Source organism: Epinephelus moara, chromosome 17 (assembly GCF_006386435.1).
Source record: "Epinephelus moara isolate mb chromosome 17, YSFRI_EMoa_1.0, whole genome shotgun sequence".
NCBI classification, from domain to species: Eukaryota; Metazoa; Chordata; class Actinopteri; order Perciformes; family Serranidae; genus Epinephelus; species Epinephelus moara.
In genome coordinates this window covers 28,442,553-28,457,044 of record NC_065522.1, presented here as the reverse complement: position 1 = coordinate 28,457,044, position 14,492 = coordinate 28,442,553, and the positions used below count along the sequence as shown (strand labels likewise).

The 14,492-nt window shown below is 41.5% G+C and overlaps 1 protein-coding gene across 1 annotated transcript in view; it reads right to left on the bottom strand.

Annotated features, from left to right (window-relative positions):
- The window catches only part of trpc5a (transient receptor potential cation channel, subfamily C, member 5a), a 219,471-nt gene that overhangs the window by 29,259 nt on the left and 175,720 nt on the right, over positions 1-14,492 (bottom strand). Inside the window, exons 11-13 of the mRNA XM_050066698.1 lie at positions 13,211-13,350; positions 7,254-7,454; positions 5,297-5,418 (exon numbers count right to left, since the gene is read on the bottom strand). Coding sequence (XP_049922655.1) covers positions 5,297-5,418; positions 7,254-7,454; positions 13,211-13,350 — 463 coding nt within the window. The remainder of the gene's footprint in view (positions 1-5,296; positions 5,419-7,253; positions 7,455-13,210; positions 13,351-14,492) is intronic.

Below are 14,492 nucleotides of genomic sequence, written 5' to 3'. Positions count from 1 at the left end.
GGGAAATCGGACTGTTTAAGCTAAATAAGAAGCTGTAATGGCGGACTGCCAGCACTCTCGCCTGTTCGGGGGTGATGACGTTTAATGTCCCCGACAGGGTTTGTAGTCGTATTGAGCAACTTGTTAGCAACCGCCTTTTTTACGACACGTAAAAGCTTCAAAATTCACAAGTAGGGTATTTACTGACGTGTTTTATGTCGTAGAACAAAACATGAAACTTGCTTAAGCTTTTGTTAACCACAGACCTTATTTGAGGCATTTTACCAAAATCCCATTCAAAAAACGTATTGACTTTTAGACGAGAGAACCGGAAGTGCTAAAAGCGCTAAAGGAGTTCCGGGTTTACTGGCACACTCTATTGCATTCACGAGAAGGACAAGGATGGATGTATGGACAGCCTGAAAACATAACGCCTCCTGCCACGGCTCTCACTGTCACAGCGGCATTAAAACACTCGCTGTAACCTCTCTCATCTGTGATGCGGAAACACTGCAGCCACACTAATAACATCTCTGACTGCTGTATGAAATGACACGTTACCAGTCTCACCATGGCTCTTGGCAGCAGAGAAACACTCCAATCAGGCGCTGAAAGAACTTCGAGTTCCTGTGGCTATTTAGTGTAATAGCTCTATATGTTAAATTTGGGTGCAAAGGTCTCTGAATCCCAGTAGCACCCATGCTGAGGGAGAGAGACGTGGAGAAGGTGAGCAAATCCCCGAGACGGAGACAGAACAATGTGTGTGAAAGGAAATAGACCGAGGTTTGCAGAGTGTGAAAGACGGCGGTGAGGGAGTGTTTACAGCTTTTGTGTGAAGGCAGAAAAAGAGAGTGAAGTATTGTAGAGGCAAACAGAGTGACACACACACACACACACACACACACACACACACACACACTTGGTGCCTGGTGTAAAGCAATGTAACACATTAATGGTGATAAGTGAGTGCGAAGAACAGATGAGTGAGAAGAGGAGGGGAGAGACACCTGAGCAGAAACAGGAAATGATCTCGCAAAAGAACTCATAAATGTTGATAAGTGTGTGCAAATTACGACACACACACACACACACACACACACACACACAGAGGAAATAATCCTTGTACTGTAAACTCATGAATGCTGATGCAGGCTGGGGTGCCCGCGGGGCCGCGATCGCTCTGTTTGCATAATGCATCATCTCAGCCGTCGCCGTGGCGATCAGCGCGCTCATTTAGCTTCAGCGTGAGGCTGATTTCTTTCCAGCAGACTCCTGTGATGCACCGGCAACACGTCAGGGTCGATGTGCAGATGAGAAACTCTGACAGCAGCTGTGATCAACATGATAGTGCTTTGTTTATTCAAGTCAAGGTTTGCTGAGTGTGGATGTTCTCTTTCAGCGTCGCAGCGAGGAGGTCGCTGTGAAAAGACTTCAGGAAGTCAAGATTGAATTGTCAATATTTTACCAAACCTATATTGTTTCCCTCACACTGAAGATATACTCTGCGTCGTCACTGATGACCCAGTCTCAGTGCGTGGCGGTGGATTTGGTGTTCGGGACTTTCTGGGCTGTAACCTTTGGGCAAAGGTGTGTAGCAGCCACAGACAGCACGAGCTGAGGTCAGGATATGTGATGTTGTATCAATACACAGATGCCAACTTTTGGTGCCACAATAATAAAGTCAGTTGCTTTTTCGCTCCACTAGATGGTGCTGAAGTTTTTTTCCTGGTGAGGTCAGCAGAGGTCTCAGTCAGCAGCATTTGGCAGGAAGTTCATCAAAACAAAGATGGAGGCAGCGGAGAAAGAAATCAGAAATGTGCCAATGAATCAAATGTCTGGATTTATTTTGGACTTTTTAACACAGAAGGAAAGGAGGACTTGGATATGACACACATGATTTACAAGCAGAGTCATATGAGAGTAAAATAGCGTGGGAATACTACGAGCATGAGGGCTCACCTCACACTCGCAGCTGCTGACAGCCAAGCTAATGCTAAACCTGCTCCGCCGAATATACAACCAACACTGGACACACTTAGCTCGATGTAACTCCCATCAACTGTGAGAGCGAAGAAACCAACACAGTCCATCACCGACTTCATGAGCAAAGATCTGCGTCCATACAACGCTGCTGAAAACAAAGGCTTTTGTTACATGCTAAAAACACGTGAACCCAGGTATGTGACTCCGCCCCCACGTTTGTTCACCGACACAGCCGTACCCAAGCTCTACAGAGAGGTGGGGCTTAAAGCTGAGGAACCTTTGAGTGCAACAGGAAGGGTAGCATTAACTTGTGACGCCTGGACTTCAAGGTCAGTGGATTCATATGTGATGATAACGGCACATTATCTGACAGAGGACAGGAGACTGCTGTCTCACGTTTTCCAAACTAGAGTGGGACATTATCTGACAGAGGACAGGAGACTGCTGTCTCACGTTCTCCAAACTAGAGCAGGACATTATCTGACAGAGAATGTAACAGACGACACCTCTAACATGAGTGTTGTCATTCAGTTAGCGAGATACCTGCATGTTAAGTGTTTCACTCACACGTTTAATCTGGCCTCACAGTAGGCGTTAAATCTGCCCACAGTTCAGTCTGTCAGGTGTATGCAGTATTTCTGACAGGTGTTATGACGGTGTTGGTCAGTCTGTCTGCTCTGTGTCACATTTAGCTGCAATAAAAATGATTAAATATAATGAACAGACTGAAAACGTTATCTTATGAAGTTTCCACCTTTGTGTAAATCATTAGCAGTTGGAAAAAACTATATTTCATCACAATACTGAGCATATCACAACATCGCAATAATATCATATCGTGACCTTAGTATCGTGATAATATCGTATAACTGCTAGTTACCTTCATGACTGTCACCGGAGGTAAATAATTTGCTGCTGGAAAAAAAGGTAATAAATCGCAGGATATCGCAAAATATTGTATCGCAATGCTCAGCTAACATAGTATTGCAATAATATCGTATTGTGACCTGAGTATCATGATAATATCATATCCTATCCTATTGTATCATATCCTCTGGCAACACTTGAACCTTTGATAAAAACACACTCAATTTAAAGTTAGCTGTGTGATCTTAGCCTCCCATAACGGTCCCGGCGCTTTACTGTAATGGAATCGATTGCAAATCAATACGGCTATTATCTAAAACAAACCACACGCCTCATCAATATTCAGCCTCCTGACTCGGCTTGGCTCTCACTCTGCATCCCTCAGCAAAGACACGTTGGACCTGATAGTGTGTGTGTGTGTGTGTGTGTGTGTGTGTGTGTGTGTTGCAGAGCTGGTGTATGAGCCATTATTCAACCTCGGCCTCTTCAATAAGCTAAAGCTCAGCCGTCTCACGCTAAAAAAAACATCACATTAATATTCTTCATGTCCGCTGAACGGGCCTCCTCAACACCAAGGATTGTTTCCATATCATTATCTGGTGCAACGAAGCATAAGAATGTGTGTGTGTGTGTGTGTGTGTGTGTGTGTGTGTGTGTATTAGTGAAAGTTTGCTATCTGGTTGACACAGCACCTCAAGACACACACACTGTACTTGGACAGGATTTGATTCTCAGGGTGATGTTTGTAATGAAATATTCAGCCATCGATCCTGGCTGCATTTAAATGGATGTTTGCATCACTGCTGTGTGATTCTATCACAGCTATTATCTCAGGAACAAACCAATAAACCCCCCCGAAATATTCCCAGTTTATTTTACATCACGAGACAAAACCGACCAAAACCACAGACCTGATAATATACCACAGGCCGTTTTTTTCCAGTATTTTGAACATAGAAAAATATACATGAAATTTTGATTGAAGAAATTATTGCTTGTGGAGAATAGGTTTCAATATGTACACATAAATAACTGTGTTTGACAACTATTAAAGACCATCTGCGGGGTTCCCCATGGCTCAATGTTGGGGCCATTGTTGTTTATTTTGTAAATTAGTAATATATGTGAGGTTTCCAAAATACTAAAAATTGAATTATTTGCAGATGACACAACTTTATTTTATAGTGGTAAGAATTTAAAACAACTTATGGATACAATGGGGAAAGAATTGGAAATGCTTAAGAGATGATTCTAATACGCCAACACTGAACTTAAGTAAAACCAAATTTATAGTTTTTGGTAATCATGTAGACGACCCAAACAGCAAACTTGAAATTGAAAGAGTATGGGAAATTAAATTTCTAGGCGTCATTACAGATAATAGACTACGCTGGAAGCCACACGTAAATTACATCAAAGCCAAAATTTCGACGTCAAACGCAATATTACAATATTAATATCTAATTCAAGCCTCATTATACACCTTATACTGTTTGTTTATTCTGCCATACGTTGCTTACTGTGTGGAAGTGTGGGGAAATACATATGAAACAAATCCAATTTTCATACTTCAACTGTATTAAACTAAAAACTCTTAAATATGAAGATTTGGTCAACTTTAAAACCGCTCCAATTATGTACCGAGCAACAAACCAATTATTACCTGAAAGTATCCAAAAGTCTACAACTTTTCTCTGCTACGCTCCGAGACAGTTTCATCTTGTTGCAAATCTGAACTGAGCTTTAGTGTAAAAAAAAGGGGCAAAAATCTGTTAACTTCCTTCGATTTCCTGAATCAGCAAACATTCCCAGCAAATCCACTCTTAATTCATCAGCTCAACTTTGCTTGCACCGATGTGACAGCGTCCAGTCTGAGAATTCCAGCATGCAAAATGTGCGGGTTGAAAATCACAGACAGAGATGCAACAACTTCCAAGAAACTTGTTTTAACGAATCAACTCAAATTTTAAGAAGCGTTTATGATTTCTGTAAAATTTATATATTATTACTCTGCAGTTAAAATGGTATTACACCTGTTGAGGCGCGCGTTATGACTAATTCAGGACTTGAAACCTCTGGCAGCTAGCACGGCTGAAGACTGAACAAAAAGTAGAAACACATCCATGCTAATCTGGTTGACTGCAGATCACAGTTTAGGTTTCCCGTATTAGATTTTATACACTTTATATATTTTTTAGACCAGGAGGTTCAAAAACAAATATTTTAGAGACTTTTTATGGATCAGCTGACTGCATAGTTTCTATCCCAGTAAACTCCCAGTTTGTCACAATTTGCTGTAAAAAAAACAAAAAAAAAAACATGTTTCCTTTGATATCTGTGATGAAGTCTTCACAAATGTCTACTTGACTCACACTGTGCATATCTGTGTATAAGTGCAGTCACCTTTATTTTGGTCTCCACAGCTCATTAAAGACACACACATGGATATATGGTGGATTACACTCACGTTGAGAAGGCGTTGTTCTGCCTCTCACAGCGGATGCCCTTGCAGTTGTTGGGTTCCTCTGAGGCCTTTGTCTCATAGTAGAAATACAGCTGGTTCAGACCGTTGGCGAACGCCAGCAGGACCTAAACAGGAAACGTGTTATTTCATCACTCTAAGCACGGCAATCATTTTCAACATGGAGTGTAAGTAAGGGAATCAAACTTCATGTGAGCAGCTGTTTCCAGTCTGAAATGAAGCCGTTCTGTTCCAACATCACATTTCGTTCCAGGGGTCGACCCTCTGCTCCTCCAGGGCGTTTTAAAAAACAGTATTCTCCTCAAACAGGAACTCGAGCATTACGGTGTTACATAAAAGCTGCTACTGAGTGAACATGAAGCGCTGTGGCTGCTGCGCCTCAGGCTCACTGGGATTGATTTTGGGACTACAGGGAGCGGAACGGTTCTCATGTGGATTGTGTTGTGGGTTAGGAGTTCCCCTGAGAAGGAGTTAATGAGTTTTGGATGTAATGAAACCGGCCTGTAGTGTCCTTCTGCCATCGGTGAAGGATTCTCTCACTCTCATCATCATCATCAAAGTGTTGTTCAGTCTGAAAATAGATCTTAAACTCCAACTGAAATGTACCCAGTAGATGTTGACGTGAAATATCTTCTTAATCATTTGACACAAATATTTATTTCTTCTGCTAAGTTTGGTCATTTCCTGATTTTCATTCAGGTTAAAATGTCCTCGCACAGATCATCTCGTCTTGTCGTGTTATATAGATTTTCCCCGTTGTGCGTATTGTGTTGTTTTCAATGCTGTATTTTTACTTTTATTCTTATTTATATGTCAAGCACAGTACTACATGTTGAGTATGTGACAAATAAAATCCTTGAAACTCAGCTGCTCTAAAACTCAAGACCAAATTTCAGTCAAACTTTGAGCTAACGCTAACATGTACATAAAAATAGGAATGATTTTAAGGTCTGCATTCCTTTAAAATATGAACTACGCTTATATTTAATTTTTGCATTATTAATTTATTATATATTGTATTTTAAATTGTATATTATTTTAATATCATCACTTATTTACTGAGTTAACTGTACAATAACTTATGCAATAATTCAACTGTGTAATATGCTACTATAGTATTATCATTTATATAAAAAACACCTACAGATCCTATTCTTAATTTTGATTTAAGAAATGATTGCTTTTTTCACCTGTATTAAATCAGCTGACTCTAATATGGAATTAGAGGGGTAGGGGTATTAAAGACCATCTGCAGGGTTCCCCATGGCTCAGTGTTGGGGCCATTGTTGTTTATTTTGTAAATTAATAATACATGTGAGGTTTCCAAAATATTAAAAAATCAATCATTTGCAGGTATAGTGGTAAGAATTTAAAACAACGTATGGATACAACTGGGAAATAATTTGAAGTGCTAAAGATTCCAATACACTGACACAGAACTTAAGCAAAACCAAATTTATAGGTTATGCTAATTCTATTCTTAGCATTTTTATTTGTTAGGAGTAATTTTGTTTTTCTTTATTTCAGTTTTTATTCAGACTGTGTTTATATTTTCTCTGTATATTGTGCTATATATTCTCATAATTTCTATATACATGAGAAAGGGATGCAGCAATTGTAAGAATGTGAGCGAATACCTATGTTTAAAACAATGACACAAGCATAGCTGACGCAGATGTCGATGTTTTGGTTTGTTTGTTAATTTAGCAAACAGTGGGCCTGCTCTTCTAAATATTAATGATAAAAAATGACTTGTACCTACTTCCTGGTGAGACGCAAGTTTTTCTACGTGTATCTGCTTCGTTGCAGCTCAGTCTAAAGCAAACACTAACATCGAGAGCACGCTAATTACACACACAAACAAAACTGAGTCCTCAGTCTGATACTGTGGCGCAGCTCCTATATTGCGTGGGTGAGCCGCACCACCAGCTCTGTGTCTCACCAGACAGTAAATGAAGAGGAACTTGAGGATGTCCAGCAGCATCCTCCCCAGTGAGATCTGCAGGGGCCCGAGGTGAGAGTTGGCGGTGAAGAGGGAGATGAGTCTGAGCGAGCTGAAGATGTTGGCGATGGCGAACAGAGCCTCGGCTATCAGCGTGGGGTGCCACATCTCCCACTCCTCCCTGGGACGAGAGGAGTTATACTGGAGGGAGGAAACATGGGGGAAAGAGAGGAGAAGGGAGGAAAAGAAAAATAGAGAGTTTATTAATATTACTTATTTAAGTGAACGTTACAGGATGATTCAGAAGTTCAGAAAAGAGTGGTGTTAGATCAGTCTAATCTGAATAGGAGCATTCTTTAGACATGTATACAGCACAACTGGGTTAAGGTATTTAGTTTGTCCCTGTTTATGGCTTGTTCAGGAGGCGCTCTTGTGGGTTGTATTAGGTAGAAACAATCAACCTACGTGGTCGCATAGGTTGGAGGACTTGTAAAAAGCGCCAGTCAAACATAAAACGATAAAAAAAAAAGAAAAGAAAAAAACACGATGGAAAAATGGCAAAGACATGATCTTTTTTCTGCTTGAGTGATATTTAAGTGACCTGCTTTAAGTATTTATTGATTTAAGTCTTTATTTTTTTCATCGCACTTTGACGCAACATTGTGACATTTCAACTTGTCTTTGAATTCAGCTACTAAAGAGGACAAAAATTTCCCTCAGGAGCTGGTGGGGACCAAAAATAGAGCAAAAAGAGAGCTAACATTGGATTTACTTTTGCCAGGTGGACAGATAAGGACCGTTAATGAATATGCAAATTATGACTGCTGTCAGTCAGAAGATTAAGATGAAGATCCACTGAAGCATCGGTGCATCTTGGACAGTATGACATTTTTCGTGGGCGGGGCTTAGCTGGAGGCAAAACAATTCTCCACAGACATTAGCTAGCACTATCTAGCAAGTTCTGTTGGCTTGTTTTAGACAATGGAGGAAGATGATGTGAGTGGTGCATTCAGAAATACTCATTCCAAGTGCCGGAGTGACTGTGGCACAAACTGGATCATTTGGAAATTCGTAATGCTGTTGGAATGTACTGTTCGGTTATCCAGAGCACCTCACTCTCCGGGACCGCCAGTGTTACTTGAATAAGTAAACACTGACCAACAGGACCAGACTGGCCGACCTGTATGCTCTCACTCAGTGCATGGATGATGTCACAGGAAGCCAATCTTACAAACAACACTTGTTTGTTTTGCTATGGAAGCTAACGTTAGCTAATGTGTTAAAAAGTTAGCGTTGCAGAGAAATCCAATATTCCTCTTAATCCCTCCCCAGTTTCTGATGAGGTGGACATGATAACCCTTAATACACATAACGTTATTCATCCCTACAACAGGAAATACTTTTCCCCTAACCTGATATGAAGTGTGCGCTGCACATGTGAGCATTTTTGATGATGGCCTCCGTCCAGTCCTTTGGTCTTATCACATTGAACCATTGTTGTTTTTGTTGACGGGCAGTGGCGGCTGGTTTTGAGCCATGACTCCTTCTATTCTGGCTCCCAATAACACAACAAGACCACATTTTAAGACTCCTATGTAGCGACAGCCCTGTGGTGGAGTCAGGTTTTGCCTCCAGCTAACAAACGTCGGCACTTAAAACGTCTTTATTTGATCAAACTGAACCATATCTGACTGACGGACTTCAGAAACTGTCGTTGCGTATTGCGCTTTAAGAAGAAGGATGATTGGATGGCTGAGTCAAGAAAGCATTTGACACTGACGTATTCTGTCTCCTACCAACAGTCACCATTACTAACCGTGACCGTGACGTTCCCCCGACATTATCCAAGTAGTCTTTGATACTAACCCTCACCTAAACCTCACCAGACAGCAGCACTCATGTTTTTCCTCCTTCTCTCTTTCAGACCTCGAACGTCTTCTTCTACCGGCTTTCCTCTTAATCCTGTTTTATCCCGTCATTTGTGTTTCTCTGACTCTGACTCTCCCTCCGTCGTCTGACTGCCTTTCACCCTCCTTTTTTTCCCAGCATTCTCTCTGTTTCTGTGACTTTTATCTGCCTCTGTCTTTCCATCCTGTTCCCACCATCCTTCTCCCTCCACATCCCTCTCGCTTGTCTCATGCTTCGCTTCCTCCTCATTCCAAATTCAGCCATTAGACTTCCACAGGACGTCTGTCTTGTTAACTCTGCCGCTATTAGCATTCGCCGTCCACACACGCGCACACTCACACGCACACTGAAGGGAGGACGGCCGGAAACAGAAGCATGCACACAGATGCACACTCATTAATTTATAGACTCTCTCGCACCTTCTCTCAGATGCACTCGCTCTGTTTGCCTGTCTGTCTATCTGTCTGTCTCTCTCTCACACACACACACACACACACACACACGCTCACACAATGACAGAGCAAAAAATTTTGCGAGAGATTCTCCAGAGGATTTTAAATGATGCTGAATATTTCACAGAGGAAAGAAAAACACAAAAAGTAAAATATCTTGTGCCGACAGCTGCTTCTGTGTGTGTGTGTGTGTGTGTGTGTGTGTGTGTGTGTGTGTGCATGTTAGGATACAGTTGTGTGTATGCGCTCAGCTTATATCTGCATGTATATGTGCCCTTATAAAACTGTATAATGTGTGTGTGTGGGACCTGTGTAGGAGGGCCACCCGCCACCATCAGTGACTCACAGCTGCTGCAGATGGCCCGGCCGTCTGGCGTTAGCGTGTGTGTGTGTGTGTGTGTGTGATAACACCATTGGCTCTTAATAAACAGACAGATCCTGTATGTATGTATGAGTATCATTAAAGCTGAAAGATGCCGTGAAAGTGCGAAAGTGATTTCATCAGAGTTAAACTCACTGTTGAATTATTTGCCCCTCAGAGGTCAGAGGTCACTGCTTTGTGGCGGAGCGTTCGGCTCTCTAACGCAGATTCTTGATGATGTGGTTATAATTCTTATCAAGGTGTTAAAAGATTTTTATGATGATGACATACAGAAAAATAGTTGTTCAGGTCTTTCCTTCCGTTTGTCACATGTCAGAGTCCTGCGTCAGCGTGTGATCTTCTGGGTCAAATAAAGAACATGTGGATCGCACTGTGGGTTAACTGTGGAGATGTGCTGCTCAACATTATGACAACAGACAAAAGTATTTGTTTAAATTGTATTTCCTGAATTACCTTCATGTTTAAATGTATTATTTTAGTTCCACCTGTATGAATGGTTTAAAATGATCACTTTAAATGTGCTGCCTGTCTGAATTATTTGAACGCCACATGGTTATTACAGGATTTGCGTGCTCAGGTTGGGCCACAGATCTTGTGTCGATGGGTCATAATGACTGTGGAGCTAATTGGTCATAGCTGGTGGTGGCCTGGATCCAGAATTGTGCATTACGGTGCCATTTGAGGAGCGCTTTTTGAAAATCAGACATCTATGATACGATGCGATGCACTACAATACAATACGATGCAATGCGATACGATGCGGTGCGATGTGATACGACAAAATACAATGCGATGCGATACAAGGTGATACACTATGATATGATGCAATGCAATATGATGCTATGTGATACGATAAGATACGATACGATGTGATACGATGTGATACGATGTGATGCGATGTGATACGATACGTTATGATACGTTATGATGTGATACTTTATGATATGATATTATACGATACGTTATGATACGATGTGATGCGATGTGATATGTTATGATACGATGTGATGCAATGTGATACGATGCGATACAATATGATGCGATGCGGTGCGATGTGATACGATAAATTACGATGCAATATGATACGATGTGATACACTATGATACGATACGATATGATATGATACGGTTTGATACGATAGATTTGATACAATGCAGTGTGATACGATGCAATATAAGATATATATAAGATATGCTACGGTACGTTGCAATATGATACGTTACGATGTGATGCGATAAGATATGATACGATATGATATATGATGCAATGCAATGTGATGTGATTAGATTAGATTAGTTTATTTGTCCTATTAGGAAAATTTTCTTCATGCTTCCATACAGCTTGAGTGCCAACCCGACATATACACATACCCCACAGATACAGCATACATTTGCCACACACACATGGATTCTCAGACACATAACATACAGTATAACACAGACACATTTACACGTCACTGCCGTTTCTGAGTTTTGTTTAGTTCTGTGATGGCCTTGGGGATGAAACTATTGTTGAATCAGATTTTTTTCCAGGGGAGTGTCCTGTACCGGTGGCCAGAAGGAAGCAGTGTGGAATGTGGGTTGATAATATAGATATGATACAATGTGATACACTATGATACGATACGATACGATACGGTATGATATTATACGATACAATATGATACGATGTGCTACGGTATGCTACCATGCGATGTCATACGATACAATACCATGTGATACACTATGATATGATGCGATGTGATATGATACGATGTGATACAATGCAATGTGATGCGATGCAATATAAGATATGATAAGATATGCTACGGTATGTTGCAATACGATACGTTACGATACGTTATGATGTGATGCGATAAGATATTATACAATATGATATATGATGCAATGCGATGTGATGTGATAATATAGCGATATATATATATATAGATAATATAGATATATAGATATATAGATAATATAGGGGCGGCAGTAGCTCAGTCCATAGGGACTTGGGAACCGGAGGGTCGCCTGCTCGAGTCCCCGTCCGGACAAAATATGGAGCGTGGACTGGTGGCTGGAGAGGTGCCAGTTCACCTCCTGGGCACTGCCGAGGTGCCCTTGAGCAAGGCACCGAACCCCCCAACCATATATATATATATATATATATATATATATATATACACATGTACATATATATGTGTGTATAAGAAATGAACTACAGGTGGGCAGGCAGCGGGTCAGAATGAAACAAATGAAAAAGATGAGCAGCATATGAGTAATATTTTGACATCTAAATCTCTATCAACAAGCTGCAATTCCTTTTATTTTGAAAGTCAATGACACGAGTCGACCCTTTGACCCCGTCGTTACGTTCGTCAACAACGTGGACTCCAGTGATGAAACTTGGCAGCAGCCTACATTGAGATCAAGACACCCAAGGATGATCCTTTTGAGGTTTTATGGTGATGGAAGGAGCATGCTAAAAAGTTTCCTGACCTGGCAGTGATTGCGGGGCATATTTTTGCCATCCCGGCATCGAGCGCAGCCAGTGAAAGAGACGTCTCCTCCGCTGGATTTGTAATCCAAGTACAGAGAACCCAGATGAATGCGAGTGACTCTGTGTGTGTTTAATCACAGGTGCAGCTTTGACTCAGACATAATGACCTGTGACAGGTCGGTTCTGGTACTGAGTTTTACAGGTATGGGCGGGTGCGGGTTTTAAAATATGGACCTGAAGAGGACTCTGGTTTACATATCACTTGTGTACATGTGAGTGAGGTTTCTACCATTTTTTTGAAGGTTAGTTAGGTTTCCAGTACACAACACTACACTGTCTCCTTTTGTTTGGAGGAAGTTAATTATCAGCTGAGACCAGCAGCTCTATAGATCGCTCTGTTGGTTGGCTGGTCGGTTGGCAGCCATAGTTTTGCCCTAGGAGGCTGAAATTTGGCATGGAGGTCGCAGCCATTGCAAATTCATTCTTGTTTGTCTCAGATTGATTTTACGTTTCTTTCTGAGGGCATTGACACAGCAGGAGCACGACGAATGAACAAGAAAGACTTGCCTGCGTATATTTCACATAACAAATGTTGAAATTGCGACAACCACTGGGATCCTATTGACCCAGAGCAGTGTCTGACAGTCTGTCTGAGGTAAGTTGTGCAGCCTGAACTACTGTGAGCTGTTTTATTGAGTGTCCTTTTAGCAAAATGCTCTTAACTTGAGTTACCTTACCTTAACGTAGGCCACGATCTTCAGTGATATGGTGGCCAGGTAGAGAGAGTTCATGGCAAAGTCCATCAGGTTCCACCAGTCATGGATGTACTCTGTGAATCCCCCGTCCCACATCTCCTTAATCTCTGCCCAGATGAACCCTGAAACACACACACTGATGGTTATTTACATGCACACAGAGTCATGCATGTATGAGCGCATTAATGTCACCCATCAGTGCTTTCTGTTTGCCTGCTTCCTGCTCTGTGACCAAACTTTTGTTGGATATTTTCTTTTGGCAGCAGCCTCGGGCGCTGAGCACGGAGCCAACACATTTGTTCTGTACCACTGAGTTTAGACAAAGTCAGATTTTATTCTGAATAATTCACAAGTCATTTTACATTTCATCTCTTCCCCCTACAATATCTGCTCCTCTGAGTTTCTATAATAATGAGGAGACAAGTAACACATGTGATTAAAGGTTAAACAATCTGACGTACACCATAAACCCCTGTTTGGATGGATGGCTTTTTTCATCAGTGTCTGACCAAGCGCCGTTTTTGGACAACTTTGGAGTGAGACCAGCTTGGTTGTGGCAGTATAATACATCACTGGATGGCGTCAGTTTGAAATGCTGCTCGTTAGGATGTAAGATAAGGCGCTTGAAAGACCAGCTGGTGGATGGGTCCCACAAGCCCAGGACTTTCACCCGGGAGCCTGGTGTTCGTTTCCTGTATAAATGTAGAGCCAAACCATGGTGTTTTTTTCTAAACCTAACTATGTGCTTTTGTTGACGTCTCTGCGTTGGTTGTGGTGTCCCAGAACGTCAACAGCAGATGCAGAAGGATGCATAATATGTAGACGGGAAAGGCCGCTGATAAAGCAGCGATATGTGACGACTTACTATGGGAATGAGATGATTAGAGGCAACAATGTTACAATCAACAACAGCATCTTTTGAGACTTTGCTCAAATTTTCTTTTTCTAGTTTATTACTATTACTAATCATCTTATGAATTAAACTAGTCCATACCCATTGGTAGCTTTGTCACCTTCTACCTATGCCAATCCTCAATGCCTGTGTGCAGGTTCACATAGATTGACCAAGTCAGTGAGTGGAAAAACATGGGACAGACAGAATGACTGACTGACAGAATGACACACTGACAGTTTCAGTGATTATGTACAGCATACCATACCATGACTTAGTCATACCAAAAATTAGAAAAAAACAAACATTGGTCCACAGGGGGAGCCACAGCGATCGGTCGCATTTTAGCCATTTTTAAGCATTTTTCTGTTG